Below are 14,223 nucleotides of genomic sequence, written 5' to 3'. Positions count from 1 at the left end.
TCTGGCGTGTGACTTCAGCAGCGTCCCCGGGCCAACGGGGCCCTCGAGCGCCGGGGTGGCCGCGCGCGCCAGCAGCCAGCAGGTGCCAGGGCCCGGCCTCTCCCGGACGCGTGGCGTCCGCGGGCGCGAAGGGGTTAAGGCCGCGGGGCCGGGGCGCCAGGCCCGGGCTCCGGGAGCGGCGGTGCCCGGCGGCGGGCTAGCGAGCCCCAGGCGCAGGGCAGGGCAGCGGGCGGGCGTGCGCTTCCTCCTCCTCCTCCTCTTCCTCCTCCTCCTCCTCCTCTTCGTCGTCCTCCTCCTCCCTCCGCCTCCTCCTTTGTAGCGAGTTCCCGGCCCCTCTTCCTCCCCCCGCCCCCCAGCCTGGGCCCTCTCCCCCTCTCCCTTTCTTCCTGCCTCGCCTTCCTGCGGCGAAGGAGGCTCATCTATTATAAATGCACATTCGGGGCTGACATCAGCGGCGAGCGGCGGGCGAGCGCCGACGAGCGGTCCCTGCGCGCTGCCCGCCCGGAGCGCGGCCCCAGGCTCAGCGGAGCCGCCCGCGGGGCGCGGGGAGCGGGGAGCGCGCCCAGAGCTGCCCGCGCCGCGCCGGACCGCTTCCCGCCGCCGCCTCGGGCCCGCGGTGGACCCCGGCCGCCGCCCCCGCACGCCGCGCCCGCGCCCCCGCACCGCCCCGGAGTTTCTGCATGACTGTCACAAAGGTAAGCGCCGCTCGCCCGCCCTGCGCCCGGGACCCGCCGGCGCCTGCAGCCCCCGGCCTCGGCTGCTGGGGGCGCGGGGGTGTGGGCGTGGGGAGGGGGGCACTGGTGCCGGGAAGGTGCGGCGCGCGCCTCCTCTGCTTCCCCGGTCCCTCCAGTCGTTCCGGGCCCCAGGGACTGCGGAGGGAAGGGGGTTGGATGCCGCTTTAGCAGCCGCGGTGGTTGGGACGACATCTCTCCGCACCGGCCCACCCGCGACTGCATTTTTAACCCTGCTTAGGATGCTGCATTTTTAACCCCTGGAGAGCAGTGTTAGGCGGCTGCGTGGTGTCCCCCATTGGAGCGCGCCACGGGGAGCGTCGCTGGCAGGACAGTGGGTGTGGGAACGGGTTTGTCGTCCTGGGGAAGGCCATCCGAGGGGAAAGCCCACCCCACCTGCTGGCCTCTGCCGCCCATCCCGTGAACTCTGGCCCCACTCCAGAGTTACTCAGTGGAGAAGGCGCTCCCCAGCCCCGGGAGTTGCTACCAGGGATAGGACAGGTTCTGTGGCGACTGGCTTAAAGAGGGAACGTGACAGGGAAGGGAGAGATGCGCATTCTGGCAGTTCCCATATTGGAGGAGAGTTCTTGGACTCTGGCACTGGGGCCCAGGTTCATTGGAGAGACTTCGGGGCCTCCCTGGTATGGAAAGCTGACCAGGGTGGTAGAAAGTGCCCAGGATTAGGAGACCTGAGGAGACCTGAGTTCACTCCCCGGATCACCCCCAAACCCTGTGGATGACCTTGGCTGGGCCCTTCTGCTTTGGGCCTCAGTTTCCTCTTGTGGAATATGAGGACGATAATGTGGATCCTGGGGCTGGTGACAGACAGTGGAAGAACCAAGAAGAAGACCCAGGGTGTGAACCCACACTTCTCAGAGCGCTCCTTCAGGGTAAGGAGCTCACAGCCTGGCCTTGGCATTCGGTCCGGCAATCCACACACCCAAGGCCAGATTCCAGTAGCTGCCCACCTGGCTGTCAGAATCGGAGAGTCGGAGGCCAACATGGAGAGGGCAGCTTACTCGTGGTCAGAGTAGTGGACCAGATGGAGGGTCAGCTGTGGAGGTGATGGGAGGGGTGGTCCTGGCTCCTTCTGATAAGCCAGGGGCTACCACTGCCCCCATGAAATCTGCCTGCCATAAGACAGCATGTCTGTTCAGGGTCTTTGAGCTCAGTGCCCAAATTGTCTCTTAGAAACACTGCGGGAAGATGTGCCTGGGGGCTGAGGGTCTGCTTTGGCTAGACCTGCTTTGGCAGGGCTGGCTGGGAAGGATTATTATCATTAAGGTTATTAACGTCGAAGACGCAAGCAGGCCGAGGCAGAAGAGTAATGGATGGGCCTGGATGAGAGATAAAGGATACGAGATTTGTAATAATAGCACTCACATCTGACTCAATGCCTCCCCTGCGCCTCTTTATGTGCATGAGCTCAGGTAGTCTTCCTTCCCAGGAGGCCTGCAAGGAAGGAATGTTCAGCCCCCTTTAAGAGAGGAAGAAGCAGAGGCTCAGAGAGGTCAAGTGACTTGCCTAAGGTCACACAGCGAGTAAGTAGCAGAACTGGGGTTTGCCTTCAGATGCGTCTCAATCTATGGCCTGTGATCTTTCCATTGCTCTACACTGTTGAGTACCCTGGAGACTGGGTTATTCCCATGGAAGGGGGTCAGTCGTTGGAGGCTCAGGCCCTGGGGTAGAGACGCCATGAAGGAGGGTAGTTGTCTGCTAAATTCATTGGCAGGCCAAGCCTCTCGGTATCTAGTGATTATTCACTAATGCCCTCCCCTTTCCCCCACCCCCCGCCAAACCCTTCTGCATGTTTCTCCTGTTCTAACCAATGTGGCATCGGTTTAAGCCAGCTCAGAGGATTAAATAAAATCCCCACTTTAACCCTATCTTCTCTCCCCTTGGCCAGCCCTTCACAGACCGGAAGTGTTCATGTGGGGAGGGCTACAAGAACAGGAGAAATGCAGGAGAGGGGTCCGGGGGCAGTCCTGCTGCCTGAGAGCCTGCCGGAAGAGGCTCTGCCATGATTTCCAGAAGAGCCACAGTGCCCTGGGAGTCTGAAGCCTGGCCTCTAGTCCTCAGTCACCCACACACAGGCTGTGTGATCTTGGGCCAGTCACTCCCATCTCTAAGCCTGTGTTTTCCCATCTGTGAGATGCAGCAGTGAGTTTCATTGATGTCTTGGGTCCCTTCTGCTGGGCCTTGGTACCGCTTCGGTGAGGAAGTCCGCTCTGATGGAGACTGGGGGGCTCTCTGTTCTGGGGAGGGGAGGGGAGGGGTGGGTCTAGTTATAAGCCAGATATGAAGAAGAATCCTGAAGGGGGTCTGGAAGGTGGAATCACTGCTTACCAACTGGAGCGACAGGCAGGGGAGGAATGGATTAGAGGGCGAGACCCCAGCCCTTGCCGAACCTCCTCGAGCCAAAGGTCCTCCCTCTCTGGCGAGCCTCGGCTGCCTCCCCCTTGGAGTCCTCGGGGCCAGGGTTAGGTGTGGATTGCAGCAGTTCTTATTAGCTCAGAGGGCCTGGAAAGTGCATAAGAGGAAACCAGATGACGAGCTGCTAGAACTTCAGTAGGACTTCCTGAGAGCAGGTGGGCCTCCGTTTTCCATTTACCATCCCCCCTCCCACACGTAGCCCAGCCGCCTTCGCCTTCGCGGTGAGGTCCAGCCGCTGAAGTGGCACATAGATCCTGGGCGGTTCTGGAGGGACCCCTGCCCTAAATGGCACTAGAGCTAAAGAGCCCTGCGGATCTCTGGAGGGTGGCCTTCTCGCCCGATGGCATGATTCCTGGTTGTGACGTTTTTTCAGCTCTATCTTATTGTGTGTAGTTTCATAAGCTGTCTTAGCTTCTTTATGTAACGAGGAGGAAAAGGAAGAAGAAAAGAAGGGATGCGGCTTCCCAGACCAGAACCATCCACGGGAGTAAGGTCCTTCCTGCCCCCAGTCTCAGTCCAGTATCTGTCCAGAGGGCAAGTCAGTGGTGAGGGAACGAAGGCCGCTTTCCCAGGAGCAGGATGATTTTGTTCTTTGCGTTCTCGCGCCTGCTCTTTATACTTTTTCTGTCTCTGTGCCATTTCAGTCATATGTCAGTGCTTCTCTGGTTCTAAATAGGTTTCTAAACTGCCATCAACTAGAAGAACAGAACAAAATACATTAGAATTGTGTGTAGAGCACAAGTCAACAGGCTATAAGAAAAGTCTGCACAGGCGCCTGGGTGGCTCCGTCGGTTAAAGCGTCCGACATCGGCTCAGGTCGTGATCTAGCGGTTCATGAGTTCGAGCCCCACATCGGGCTCTGTGCTGACAGCTCAGAGCCCGGAAGCTGCTTCGGATTCTGTGTCTCCCTCTCTCTCCGTCCCTCCCCCACCCGTGCTGTGTGTCTCTCTCTGTCTCACAAAAACAAATAAACATTAAAAAAAAATTTTTTTTTTAAAGAAGTCTGCCAGCTGACATGCAGGACTTTGCAAACCCCTTTTGTTGCTTCTAGGGCCTTTGGAGTGATTTCTTGGCTTTTGTCTGGATGTGACCAGACTGGACCGTGGGGCTCGGAGGTAAGGAAGGTGATGACTTATAGTGACTGGGCTGCCTTGTTCCCAGGTGCAACTTGTTGGGTTAGACGCCAGTGAGCTCGGTGCTTTCTGCATTCCCACGGTCAGCTCAGGGGGTCAGCAGTCCAAGAACAAAGTGCCCTGAGGACCTCAGAAGGTCTTAGGAGAAGGAGTGAGTGCAAGGAGAAGACTCCAGATGCCAGCATCCCCCTCTAAGCAGCCAATTCCAGGTTCACAAGTGTTATCAGCAGTCACACCATGGCCCCTCGTTCTGTAGGTCACCCCTTCTCTCTTCTGTGCCTGTCCCAGCAGAGCACGGCTCAGGGAGGGGAGCCCATGGCTCCTCCTGAATGCAGTGGGACTGAGGACAGGGTTGCCTTGCCCAGGTAGTTACTAACAGGCCTTCATTTGGCAAGGTCATGTGTCTCTCGGGCCCTGAAGAGTGGCCCCAAGTCATCCAAATCTCTCCCTTGACAAATAGGGGAACTGAGACCCAAGGAGCAAATTATAACTTGCCTAAAGCAAGTGCTTTTCCCACCCGGCTGCCCTGCAAGGGGGCCCCCAGGCAGCCTAAGTAGGGACAGGGCCCCACTCCAGTCACCCCACTGCATCGTCCTGGCCTGGATGCTGGTGTCTGAGACTCCCTCTGCTGGGCAGCCACCCCCTTGTTGAAAACTCCTCAGGGGTCAAGGTGTACGGGAGCCCTTGCTATACCCAGGGTCAGGATGGGGAGGAAGAGATACAAAGCCCTCTGCCTCGGACTCCTGGACCCAGGATCTAGCCTACCCAGGAGATGCCTGGACTCCCAGACATTCCACTTCCCAGCACTTCTTTCCTGTCTGGCCCTTACTGGGAGAAGAAATGAGAGAGCAAGCCTGTCACAGAGCCAGCTCAAAGGCGGAGACATTACCCGCACAGACCCAGCTCCCAGAAACCTGGGGGTGGCGTGGGGCTTCTGCTTCTCTGTTCCGTGTACCCATTATACCTCCTCCCTCCACTCAGTTCTTCTTCCAGAGCCCTGGCATTCTCATGCTGAAGGTCTGTGGCTAACATTCACGCATTCGTATCTGAGCTCCTATTCTGGGCCAGGCCCCGTGTGAGGCATTAAGGTCACAGAATGCCTGAGCCACAGGCCCTGCTGTCCAGAACCTTGGAGAAGATGGGTGGGGAAGGAGATGTGCCAAAGTCCTGAGTTAGGAGTCTCAGCGTCCAGCGGGCACAAGCCCGCTGTCGTCTGCATACTTTAAGTGTTCATAACTTCAGGATCTTTCCTTCCTTACTGTCTTTCCCTCCAGGCAATGCAGCTCACTCTCAGAAGAGCTCTGATGAGTTACTTTCTTCCCATATGTGCCCAGATGCCCCGTGTTCTCTTGCCTGGGGCATTGCCACCTTAGCACCTGTGGCAGCCCGCAGAGGCATCTGGGATGCGTTGTGGGGCTCCCCAGGGCCCCAGAAGCCCCCTGGCTAGCTGGCCGTGTGGAGTCAGACTAGACTTGAGTTTGGCCGGTCTGGGAGTGTGGACACTGGCTAGACCAACGGCCTGGCAGCATCGGTCCCTGGCAGCTCGGAGATGGAGTGAGTTTTTCCATTTCTCTCCCAGGTTGGCTAGCCTGGAGCAGACATGGCCTCAGCCACCGCCGGCTCCTGGCACCAGGGCGGCCCAGATTCTGATTTGGATATGCTAGCCACAGAATTTGTCTGGTGTCCAGGAGATGAGAGAATGTGCAAATTCCCTCTGTGCCCAGCCCCCTCTCCTTCCGGCTTCTCCTGATCAGCTTGTTCTGTTCCCCTTCCTTTCCCTGCCTGGGGACCCTGCAGGCTCAGGCCCAGCCCCCCGAGTAGCCTGGAGCCTGGGAAGCTTAGAGCAGCTGGCACGGAGCAGGCCCTGCCAGGCAAGGACAGATGCAAATCCAGTGGCTTCCACATGAAAAGAAGCTGTTTAGAATGAGCCTCTCCTTTGTGGGCCTGGAGTGTGGAACCAGCTGCAGAGAAGGCACAAGTCGGTGGGGTGGGGACAATGGAGGAGGAGCCGTCACCCGCCTTTCTTTGCCCTCTCCCTCCCCCTCCCCCAGGAGGCCCCTGGAGGGGCCTTCCTAATTGGTTTCTGGCTGGCACCCTCCTTCCAATTAATTAACACAGCAACGGGAGGCACCCGGGTCTGCTCAGGACAGTCCCACTTACAGAAAACAAACATGGGCTACTGCACTGAATCCCTCCGAGGGTCCCAGGGTGAGGAGGGTTCCCCCTATTTACAGATGAATAAATAGAGTCTCCGAGTGAAAACATGGCCACACCCAAATCACAGAGCTAATGTGGGTCAGAGCTGGGATGCACACCCAGGTCTTCTGACTTTGAGCCAGAACCTTCACAATCCAATCACTCATGGTCCACATCCTATGAAGATTAATCACCGTCCTCACAAGAATAACAGTTATTAAGCAGGCATTGGGCACACTTGATCGCGTTGACTCTGTGCAACCATGAGATTGATTCTAGATCTGATGAGGTTGATTCTAGATCTGATCCCATTCTCCAGAAGATTCAGACGATCCCATTCTCCAGAAGAGGAAACTGAGGCTCAGTGAGCCTAAGTGAATTGCTCAAGGTTGCAGGTTTCGTGGGTGGGGGGGTGGGTGGGGATCTGTACCCGGCCATCTAAGTTCCAGGATTGTATTCTGTCCCCCACCCCCACCCCGTGGCAAAGGGCTCTTGTCTGGGCATCTGGGGCCCTGGCACCAAGGTGTGCTTGACAAGTGCTGCTTGCCTTGGAGGTGACATCTGTGGATGTGGTCTGTTTAGGCTTTCCTGTGGCCTTTGCTGGAGCTGGGAACCGTGTAAATAATTTGGGGGGAAAAAATGTAAGCTGAGCGAGTGAGGAGGAAGGTATCCTGCACGTGGCATCCGACATCAGACAGGGCCTCTTAGGCAAGGTGGCCAGCCCAGGGGGAGAACAAGTGTGATAGAGGCAGGGCCACCTTCTCCATTTCCACGAAGCTAGCTTTGTGTAGGGAACACACAGGTCTGTGGTCCAGACCTGCAGCCCTTACCCTCTTGAATATGCAAATTCCCTCTGTGCCCAGGGTGGGTGGCCCTCTGGAGATGGCCCCTGATTACCAGGGGGCGCTGGTGGCTGAGAATGCCAGCTTTAGAGTCAGACAGATGGCCCTGTATCATTTCCTTGCTGTTTGTTCTTGGGCAAGTTGCCTAACCTCTCTGAACATCTGTTTCCCCATCCATTAATTGGGATTGATAATAGTAGCACTTAAAAGGATTATTATAAAGATTAAATGAGCTGATCCGTGTGAAGCACTTACCACATGCCTGGCAGTTAGTGTTAGCTATTAACGTCGGGTAGACAGAAAATTAAACACGCTTACAATGAGTGTCCTGGGGCTTATGAGATGAGAAGTACAGGGAACTCTGGGAATAACAGCAGAGGGCCTGACCTAGTCAGAGGGGCGGGAAGGTGACTTTTAAGCTGATTCATGAAGGATGAGTAGGAGGTAGCCGGTGAGAGGGAGGAGCTGAGGAGTGGGTAACGGAGGTAAAGGCACAGGCAGATGCCGGGAGTCAGATCACTCGCCAGGAATGCTCCCCACATGCCAGCATTGTTGGTGAGAGCTCAGCACATGGATGGGTTCCTTTTATGCTCAGAGTGACTTTATGGTGTAGGTTACGGTCATCCCCACATCAGGAATGAGGAAACAGGCACAGAGAGGCCAAGTAAGCTGCAGAAAGTTGCCCAGCCAGGCAGATTAGAGGCTGGTCCAGACGTGGGCCTCTGGACTCCCTCATTCTTTTTCTCCTCCTCTCTGTGGCTTCCTGATCTCGGGAGGATGGCTTTTCCGTGGGCCACTTCTTAAAGTCGACCTGGGCAAGGGGGGTACGGAAGTGCCACATTCAGTGGTCCAGCCTCTGCCGCCCCTCAGAGAGCCTCCCTGGTTAGAAGAGCTTTGTTTGGAAGGGCAGGGCCTCTCCTGGCTGGCAGGCAGCTCCAGGGAGGGGTCATTTGTTTTTCCAGAAGGAAACTTTGCTCTGGCAGGAAAATTTCCACCTTATATTTTTACTGGGCCCGATTCTAACCATTTTTATTCTCGAAATCTTTATGATTATCTGGGCTGGCTCTTGGTCTTTAAAATAAAACTGTAGGGGGCGCCTGGGTGGCGCAGTCGGTTAAGCGTCCGACTTCAGCCAGGTCACGATCTCGCGGTGTGTGAGTTCGAGCCCCGCGTCAGGCTCTGGGCTGATGGCTCGGAGCCTGGAGCCTGTTTCAGATTCTGTGTCTCCCTCTCTCTCTGCCCCTCCCCCGTTCATGCTCTGTCTCTCTCTGTCCCAAAAATAAATAAAAAACGTTGAAAAAAAAAATTTAATAAAATAAAACTGTAGGGACATATACACACACGTATGTATGTATGTATGTGTATGATGTTTCACAGGGCATGGCGCTCGGGCCACAAGGTGTGAACTTACTGGCCCCTGTGTGAGACAGATGATAACACCCTTGAAGGCTCCAGCTGCCCAGCAGGGGGATATGGGGACGCTCCCTCTGGATGGGTGCTCACACTAATCCCTAGAAACAAGCCCCCGTGCTCGTGCTCGGTGTTCAACTCCAGAGCTGTCTGAGGTCATCTGGTCCAGCCCTCTGCCTCCATGGCACTCCACGCTTTCTAGGAACATGAGGCTGACTCCTAATCTTAATTTAGACTCGTTTAACAAATACTAGTTTCTTGTAGGCAGTTCCCGGGCTGTCGCCGGGTGTTAGGTCCCTGCTTTCAAGAAGCTGACAGTGAAATAAGCAGTAACAACAGCAGAAGGCGCTGACCTTTCTAGGGTGCTTTGTTTATCCCGGGCACACAAAAAGTGTTTCGCGTGTATTTACTCATTTAATCTTCCGGTGTTCTTACTGTTCCCCTTCCTGTAGGTGCAGGCACAGAGGCCCAGAGAAGGAAGGGAGGTAACTTACTAAGGTCACCAAGCCGGTTGTGGGGGGTGGGGCGCGTAGTGTGCCTTCCAGGCCTTTCTTACCACTCAGTCTGGCAGGTAGCGGCAGGTAGCGATGACCCTGAGGCCTGTGGCCAGGTCAGGGGATCTGGAGGCCAAAGACTCGGGCTCTGCTCTTGTCTCTGCTCCTCCCTGCGTGACCTTGGGCTAGGCCCTCAACGTCTCTGAGCCTCTGTTTTTCTCATCTGTGAAAAGGAAATTCATTTCTCCACCTCACTAGGGCACGGTAATATGTAAGTAAGGCACTCTCTGTAGATGTCATGAGGGGGGTAATTTAGTGTCTCTGTAATTGGCACCTGTCCTGCTCCCTTCCCCCACCAGTGTCCCACCGCTTTGGGAGTTAGGCAGTCCATCCAACAGCTAACCCCCTTCTCCCCTGCTGTTGTCCTGACTGAAAAACTGTTTCACACTGTGTCGGCAGAAAGGACCAGTTCATCTCCCCCAAACAGCCTCTATCTGTTTTAACTGTCAGGCTACTTTGGGGCCGATGAAAAGTTGCTTTTCCCTCTTCCTGTCCTATTTTGGCTGTTTTAATATGCTTGGGACAAATAATCTGGCTATAAAAATTGGATGTCCTGCTTTCGTTTGAAAAGTGAGGCGAATAAAGCCTCTAAACCTTGATCTGGATCCCTGCAGGCCCGAGCTCCCTGTGGAAGGTGGGGGAAGGTTTGTCCCAGAGCACAGTCTTGCCCAGGTCTCTGGGAAGAGAGACCCAGCCCCCACTGGCAAACGGCCTTGACCTTTGCTCCAGATACATCCTGGCACCCCTGAGGCTCAGACCCATTTTTCCTTTGAGTTTATAGAAAGAAAGACCCTCTACTAGCTTGAGGGATTTGCAGTAAACCATTTAAACATCTCGAATATGACTTCAGAACTAACAGCATTACGATCTGGGATCTGGGGGGAATTTCCAGGACAGCTGATGGAAAGAAAGGTGTTGGAGGAAGGGGACAAGAGGATTTAATTCCTGAGTTTTTGGTTTAGCTTCATGAAGAAAATGTTGTTCACACTTGCCCTGCTGACCTCCAGGTGAAAGATCACGTTGCAGGAATGCATGGGGAAATTTGGGATTCCGAGAAATTTGGAATTCTGGGAAAGGGGATTTCTGTGTACCTGAGGGTCCATCTGATAACTTTTTATTATCACAACTGTGTCCTCTAAAGACCCTGGGTCTGCCTTCCTGCCATAGTCATTATAATGAGTGAGAACAAACTCAAGTTGTTATGGACTGAGGCTATTCTGTCAAATTGGCCTTTTCAGGGTCCGGATCTGCATTAATTCCCCTTTTCTGGGAGTTCCTGTGGGGCCCCGTCTCTACCACATCAGCTGTAGGTAAAGGCCCGATGTGTTCTGTTGTATGGGAATTGTTTTCGGAGCATGAACCTTGACTCCTTGACTTGATTGTGAGCTCTCAGGCCAGAGATGATGTCTGATTTTTTTGGTATCTTTCACAGCACTTGTCAAAGATGTGGTGTAGACTTTGGGGTAGCCGGTGCAAAATACAAGGTTGGGTGGGATTTTGAGGAAGCCCAAACTATTCCCTGTATGTTGCTGCCTGGGCTAAATCCTTACTCCTGTACGTCCGTGGACTGTGAGAGCTGGAAGGAACTCTGAAGAGGTGTAATGGGGTCCCCCATTTTGCAGAGGAGAAAAGTGAGGCCCTGAAAGGTTTACCTAAGGGGGCACAAGTGGCCAAGTAGGGAGTGGGGCTCCCTCTGGTTGATGGCAGGCTCAGGTTGGGTGAATTTCAGTTCAGTCGGTTTTTCTAGGCCAAGGGCTGATTCAGAAGTAGGGGAAAGTTCTAGAAAGGAGACCCTGAGAACTTCACCTAGATGGCAGGGGGCACCCGAATGGAGAGGCTCAGCTCCCCAGGTAACCAGCCAGGACCACCCTGCCTGGACGTGGCCATGGCAGAGGCAGTAGGAGTGAGCTCTGAGGCTCCTTCTGCTTGGCCAGGGGGCTGTGATTCCCGAGATCTGGCAGCCAGGGGCCCCACGTTCCAGGCTGCCACCGTGGCCGCCACAGAGGCCCGTGAACCCCACTCTCCCTCCTGGAAGCCAGCCCTCCTGGCACACTGGGCTGCAGGCAATCTTTCCCTCCTTTGTTTCTCTGAAACCATTAGAAGGGCCTCTGGGTTGGGAGCCTGGGTTGCTAAGAGCTTTCTTCTGGCCAGACCTTATCACTGGCTTGAGAAGTCTCCGGGCAAAGTTTTCCCTGGAACTCTGGCTTGGAGGGAGGGAGCCAGGGAGGGAGAGTGGGCGGAGGAGACAGAGGGGGCTCAGGAGCAGCAAACAAAGCCACCCCTCTGGGGGGCCCCTGGAGACCCAGAGTGCTGGACAGCAAGCTCTGTGGGCCTTTGCTTTAGAAAAGAGCAGGAATGATGTCGAGCCTGCCCCCCATGCTGAGCGTGTCGCATCCGTTATCTCACGGACCCCACAATTCTGGTGTTACCCCCACTTTACAGAGCGGGAGAACAAGCCTCAGAGAGGGCAGCAGTCGCCCCGGCTTGCACAGTGGGAAAGGGTGGACTGAGACCTGACCCTGACCTCTCTGACTGCACAGCCCCACGGACATGCAGAAACCTCGGGGCCCCCTGGCCAGATAGTGGGAGCTGACCGTGCTGTGTGATTGCTTTTTTAAGATCACCCTCCCAGCACCGTGCCCAGAACCACTACAGTCTTCAGTTCCTTTGGGCATTTCAGATGTTATTAAAATATAAGTTCCCCCAGGAGGGGTAATACCTTACTTAAGTGGTTATCATTGACTGGGCCCGGCCTGCAGATAGCAAGACCCGAGAATAATGAGACTGGCCACTCGGGAGAGGTTCCCAAGGAGGAGAGTGAGGCGGGAGGGGAGGACCAGTGAGCCAGATTTGCCAGGGGGACTGAGTGGCGAGGGTGGCCATCAGTCCAAGTTCCTCTCCACCCTGACTGCCCCGCTGTCCTGACCACTGACTACCCTCCCCTTCCCCTAGGCAAATAAAATGAGGCCCTAGATTCGTTCAAAAAATATTTGCTGATGGGGCGCCTAGGTGGCTCGGTCGGTGAAGCATCCGACTCTTGGTTTCGGCTCAGGCCATGATCTCACGGTTCATGAGATCAAGCCCCACATCAGGCTCTGTGCTGATGGCGTGGAGCCTGCTTGGTATTCTCTCTCTCTCTCTCTCTCTCTCTCTCTCTCTGTCTCTCTCGCTCCCTCTCCTTTCCTGGCACTCTCTCGATTTCTCTTTCTCTCAAATAATTAATTAAAAAAAAAAAAGGGAAAAAAAAAGTTTCCTGAGCACCTGTGTGCTAGGCCCAAAGCATGCAGCACCCAGCATGAGGGTTACACTCAAGCAGTCCCCTCTGGGGGGAATCCCCGTCTAATGGGGGAGATAGGCCACCCAGAGGGACACACAGCTGCGGGGATGTGGCAAAGGGAGGCCGGTGAGCTGTGGTGTGGGACGGCAGGGGTGTGTGCACAGAGTTCTGCAGCCAAGGGGACAGGCCGAGGAAGCCAGGGAAAGTTTCTGGAGAAAGGGAAGGTTTCTTCGCTCAGTCTCCGAGGATGAGTAGGCAGAAGCACATGAAGAGGAAGTAAGGGCATTCCAGGGAGAGGGGATGGCATGAACAAAAACATGGACATGCACACGGGTCTGGCTTATTCCATGAGAGGCAAGAACGGGGTGCGGCTGGGTGGAGAGGGCAGCTTAGCGAGCGGGGGGAACAAGGCCCGAGGGGCAAAGGCAGGAGCCAGAGGGAGCTTTGGCTTGAGCCCTGTGGTGGCTCGAGGTGCCCCGGAGGGGTTTTCACGGAGGAGTGAAGTGATCAGATTCGCATTTTGGGTGGTCTGCCCCAGCCTGACCTTAGAGGACATTCCCAAAGCCTGGGCACAGCGAGGTGGGTGTAGGGGTTTCAGGTCCCCAGCCCAGATTCCCTGCATGTATCTCCCTGTGTCTGGGAGAGAGCACCTGTGCCCCTTCTCCCCCAAGGAGATACCCCTGGCGGGACCACTCCACGGTACTGGCCTCTCCCGTCTGCCTGGGGCTGCCTGAAAAGTTGGGTCTGGGGTTTGAGAAAACAGAAGGAGGGGACAGAGGGCCAGAAGTCTCCTGCTGGGAAGACGGCCTAGAGGGAAGACCTCTGCAGAGGGCTTCTAGCGGTCCTCCTAAACCCCAGCTAAACCCCCATTGGGTCAGTCCTGCCCCCCTCTGGTTGGGACTCTGTTTCCCCTTCTATCTTAGGATAACATCACCTAGTCCAAGGCTGGGTGCAGGAGAGAGCTTACGGATGTACTTACTCCCTGTTCTGCCCAGTCTCGGGCCCTGCCCCATCCTCCTCCCTCTGAGCCTAGCGCGCACACACACACACACACACATACACACACACACACCGCAGACTGCCAAGGTTATGAAAAGCTAATAAAACTTGGGGATTGAGGATCAGGGTTAGAGTCCTGGTTCTGCCATCAGCTTGCCCTGTGACTTTGAGCAAGACCCTGAGCCCCTCTGAAACTTTGTGCTTATTCCCTCTCATTTGGTGTGAATATCAGCCCTTCGCACATGAGGGGGTTTTATCAGTCGGCCCTTTCCATGTCTCTTCCAGACCCCCCCACCTGTGCTCATTCTCCCTCCTTCGGCCAGAGAGCCCTTCTTCAACGAAAATTCTATCCACTTCTTATTGGTGACCTGGCGTAGGACAGGGTGGGGTGTGGTGTTAACTGGGATAGGGCACGAGAGAACCTTCTGGAGTGACGGTCGTCGGGCGAATACAGGCACGAGTAACAATTTTTCAAGCTGAACACTTAAGATCTGTGCACTGTGGGCACGTTGGGTATATTTTCATATGTTAATATTAAAATATGAATCTCTTATTTTCTTCTGTTAAATAATCATTGGTGTAATACATTTACCTATTAATAATACAGTGTTAATATTTCATATATTTATATTTGATTTTAAAAGCAAG

General features: G+C 55.2%; 1 protein-coding gene across 3 annotated transcripts in view; it reads left to right on the top strand.

Annotated features, from left to right (window-relative positions):
• The first annotated feature begins 455 nt into the window (after nt 1-455).
• CORO2B (coronin 2B) overlaps nt 456-14,223 on the top strand; it is a 132,420-nt gene continuing 118,652 nt past the window's right edge. Inside the window, exons 1-2 of one of the 3 annotated variants that reach the window (XM_053888918.1) lie at nt 456-695; nt 2,179-2,272. Coding sequence is in view for 2 of the 3 variants with exons in the window: in XM_019441652.2 (XP_019297197.1) it covers nt 1,468-1,621 (154 nt within the window). In the remaining variant the exon portion in view is untranslated. Of the gene's footprint in view, nt 696-1,452; nt 1,622-2,178; nt 2,273-14,223 lie in introns of those variants that run through there. The other 2 variants (XM_019441653.2, XM_019441652.2) reach the window with 2 other exon arrangements.

The sequence above is a fragment of the Panthera pardus genome, unplaced genomic scaffold (assembly GCF_024362965.1).
Source record: "Panthera pardus isolate Hobbes unplaced genomic scaffold, ASM2436296v1 HiC_scaffold_24, whole genome shotgun sequence".
Classification (NCBI taxonomy): Eukaryota; Metazoa; Chordata; class Mammalia; order Carnivora; family Felidae; genus Panthera; species Panthera pardus.
Note: the sequence above shows the minus strand (reverse complement) of the source record. Positions and strands in the feature narration are given on the sequence as shown.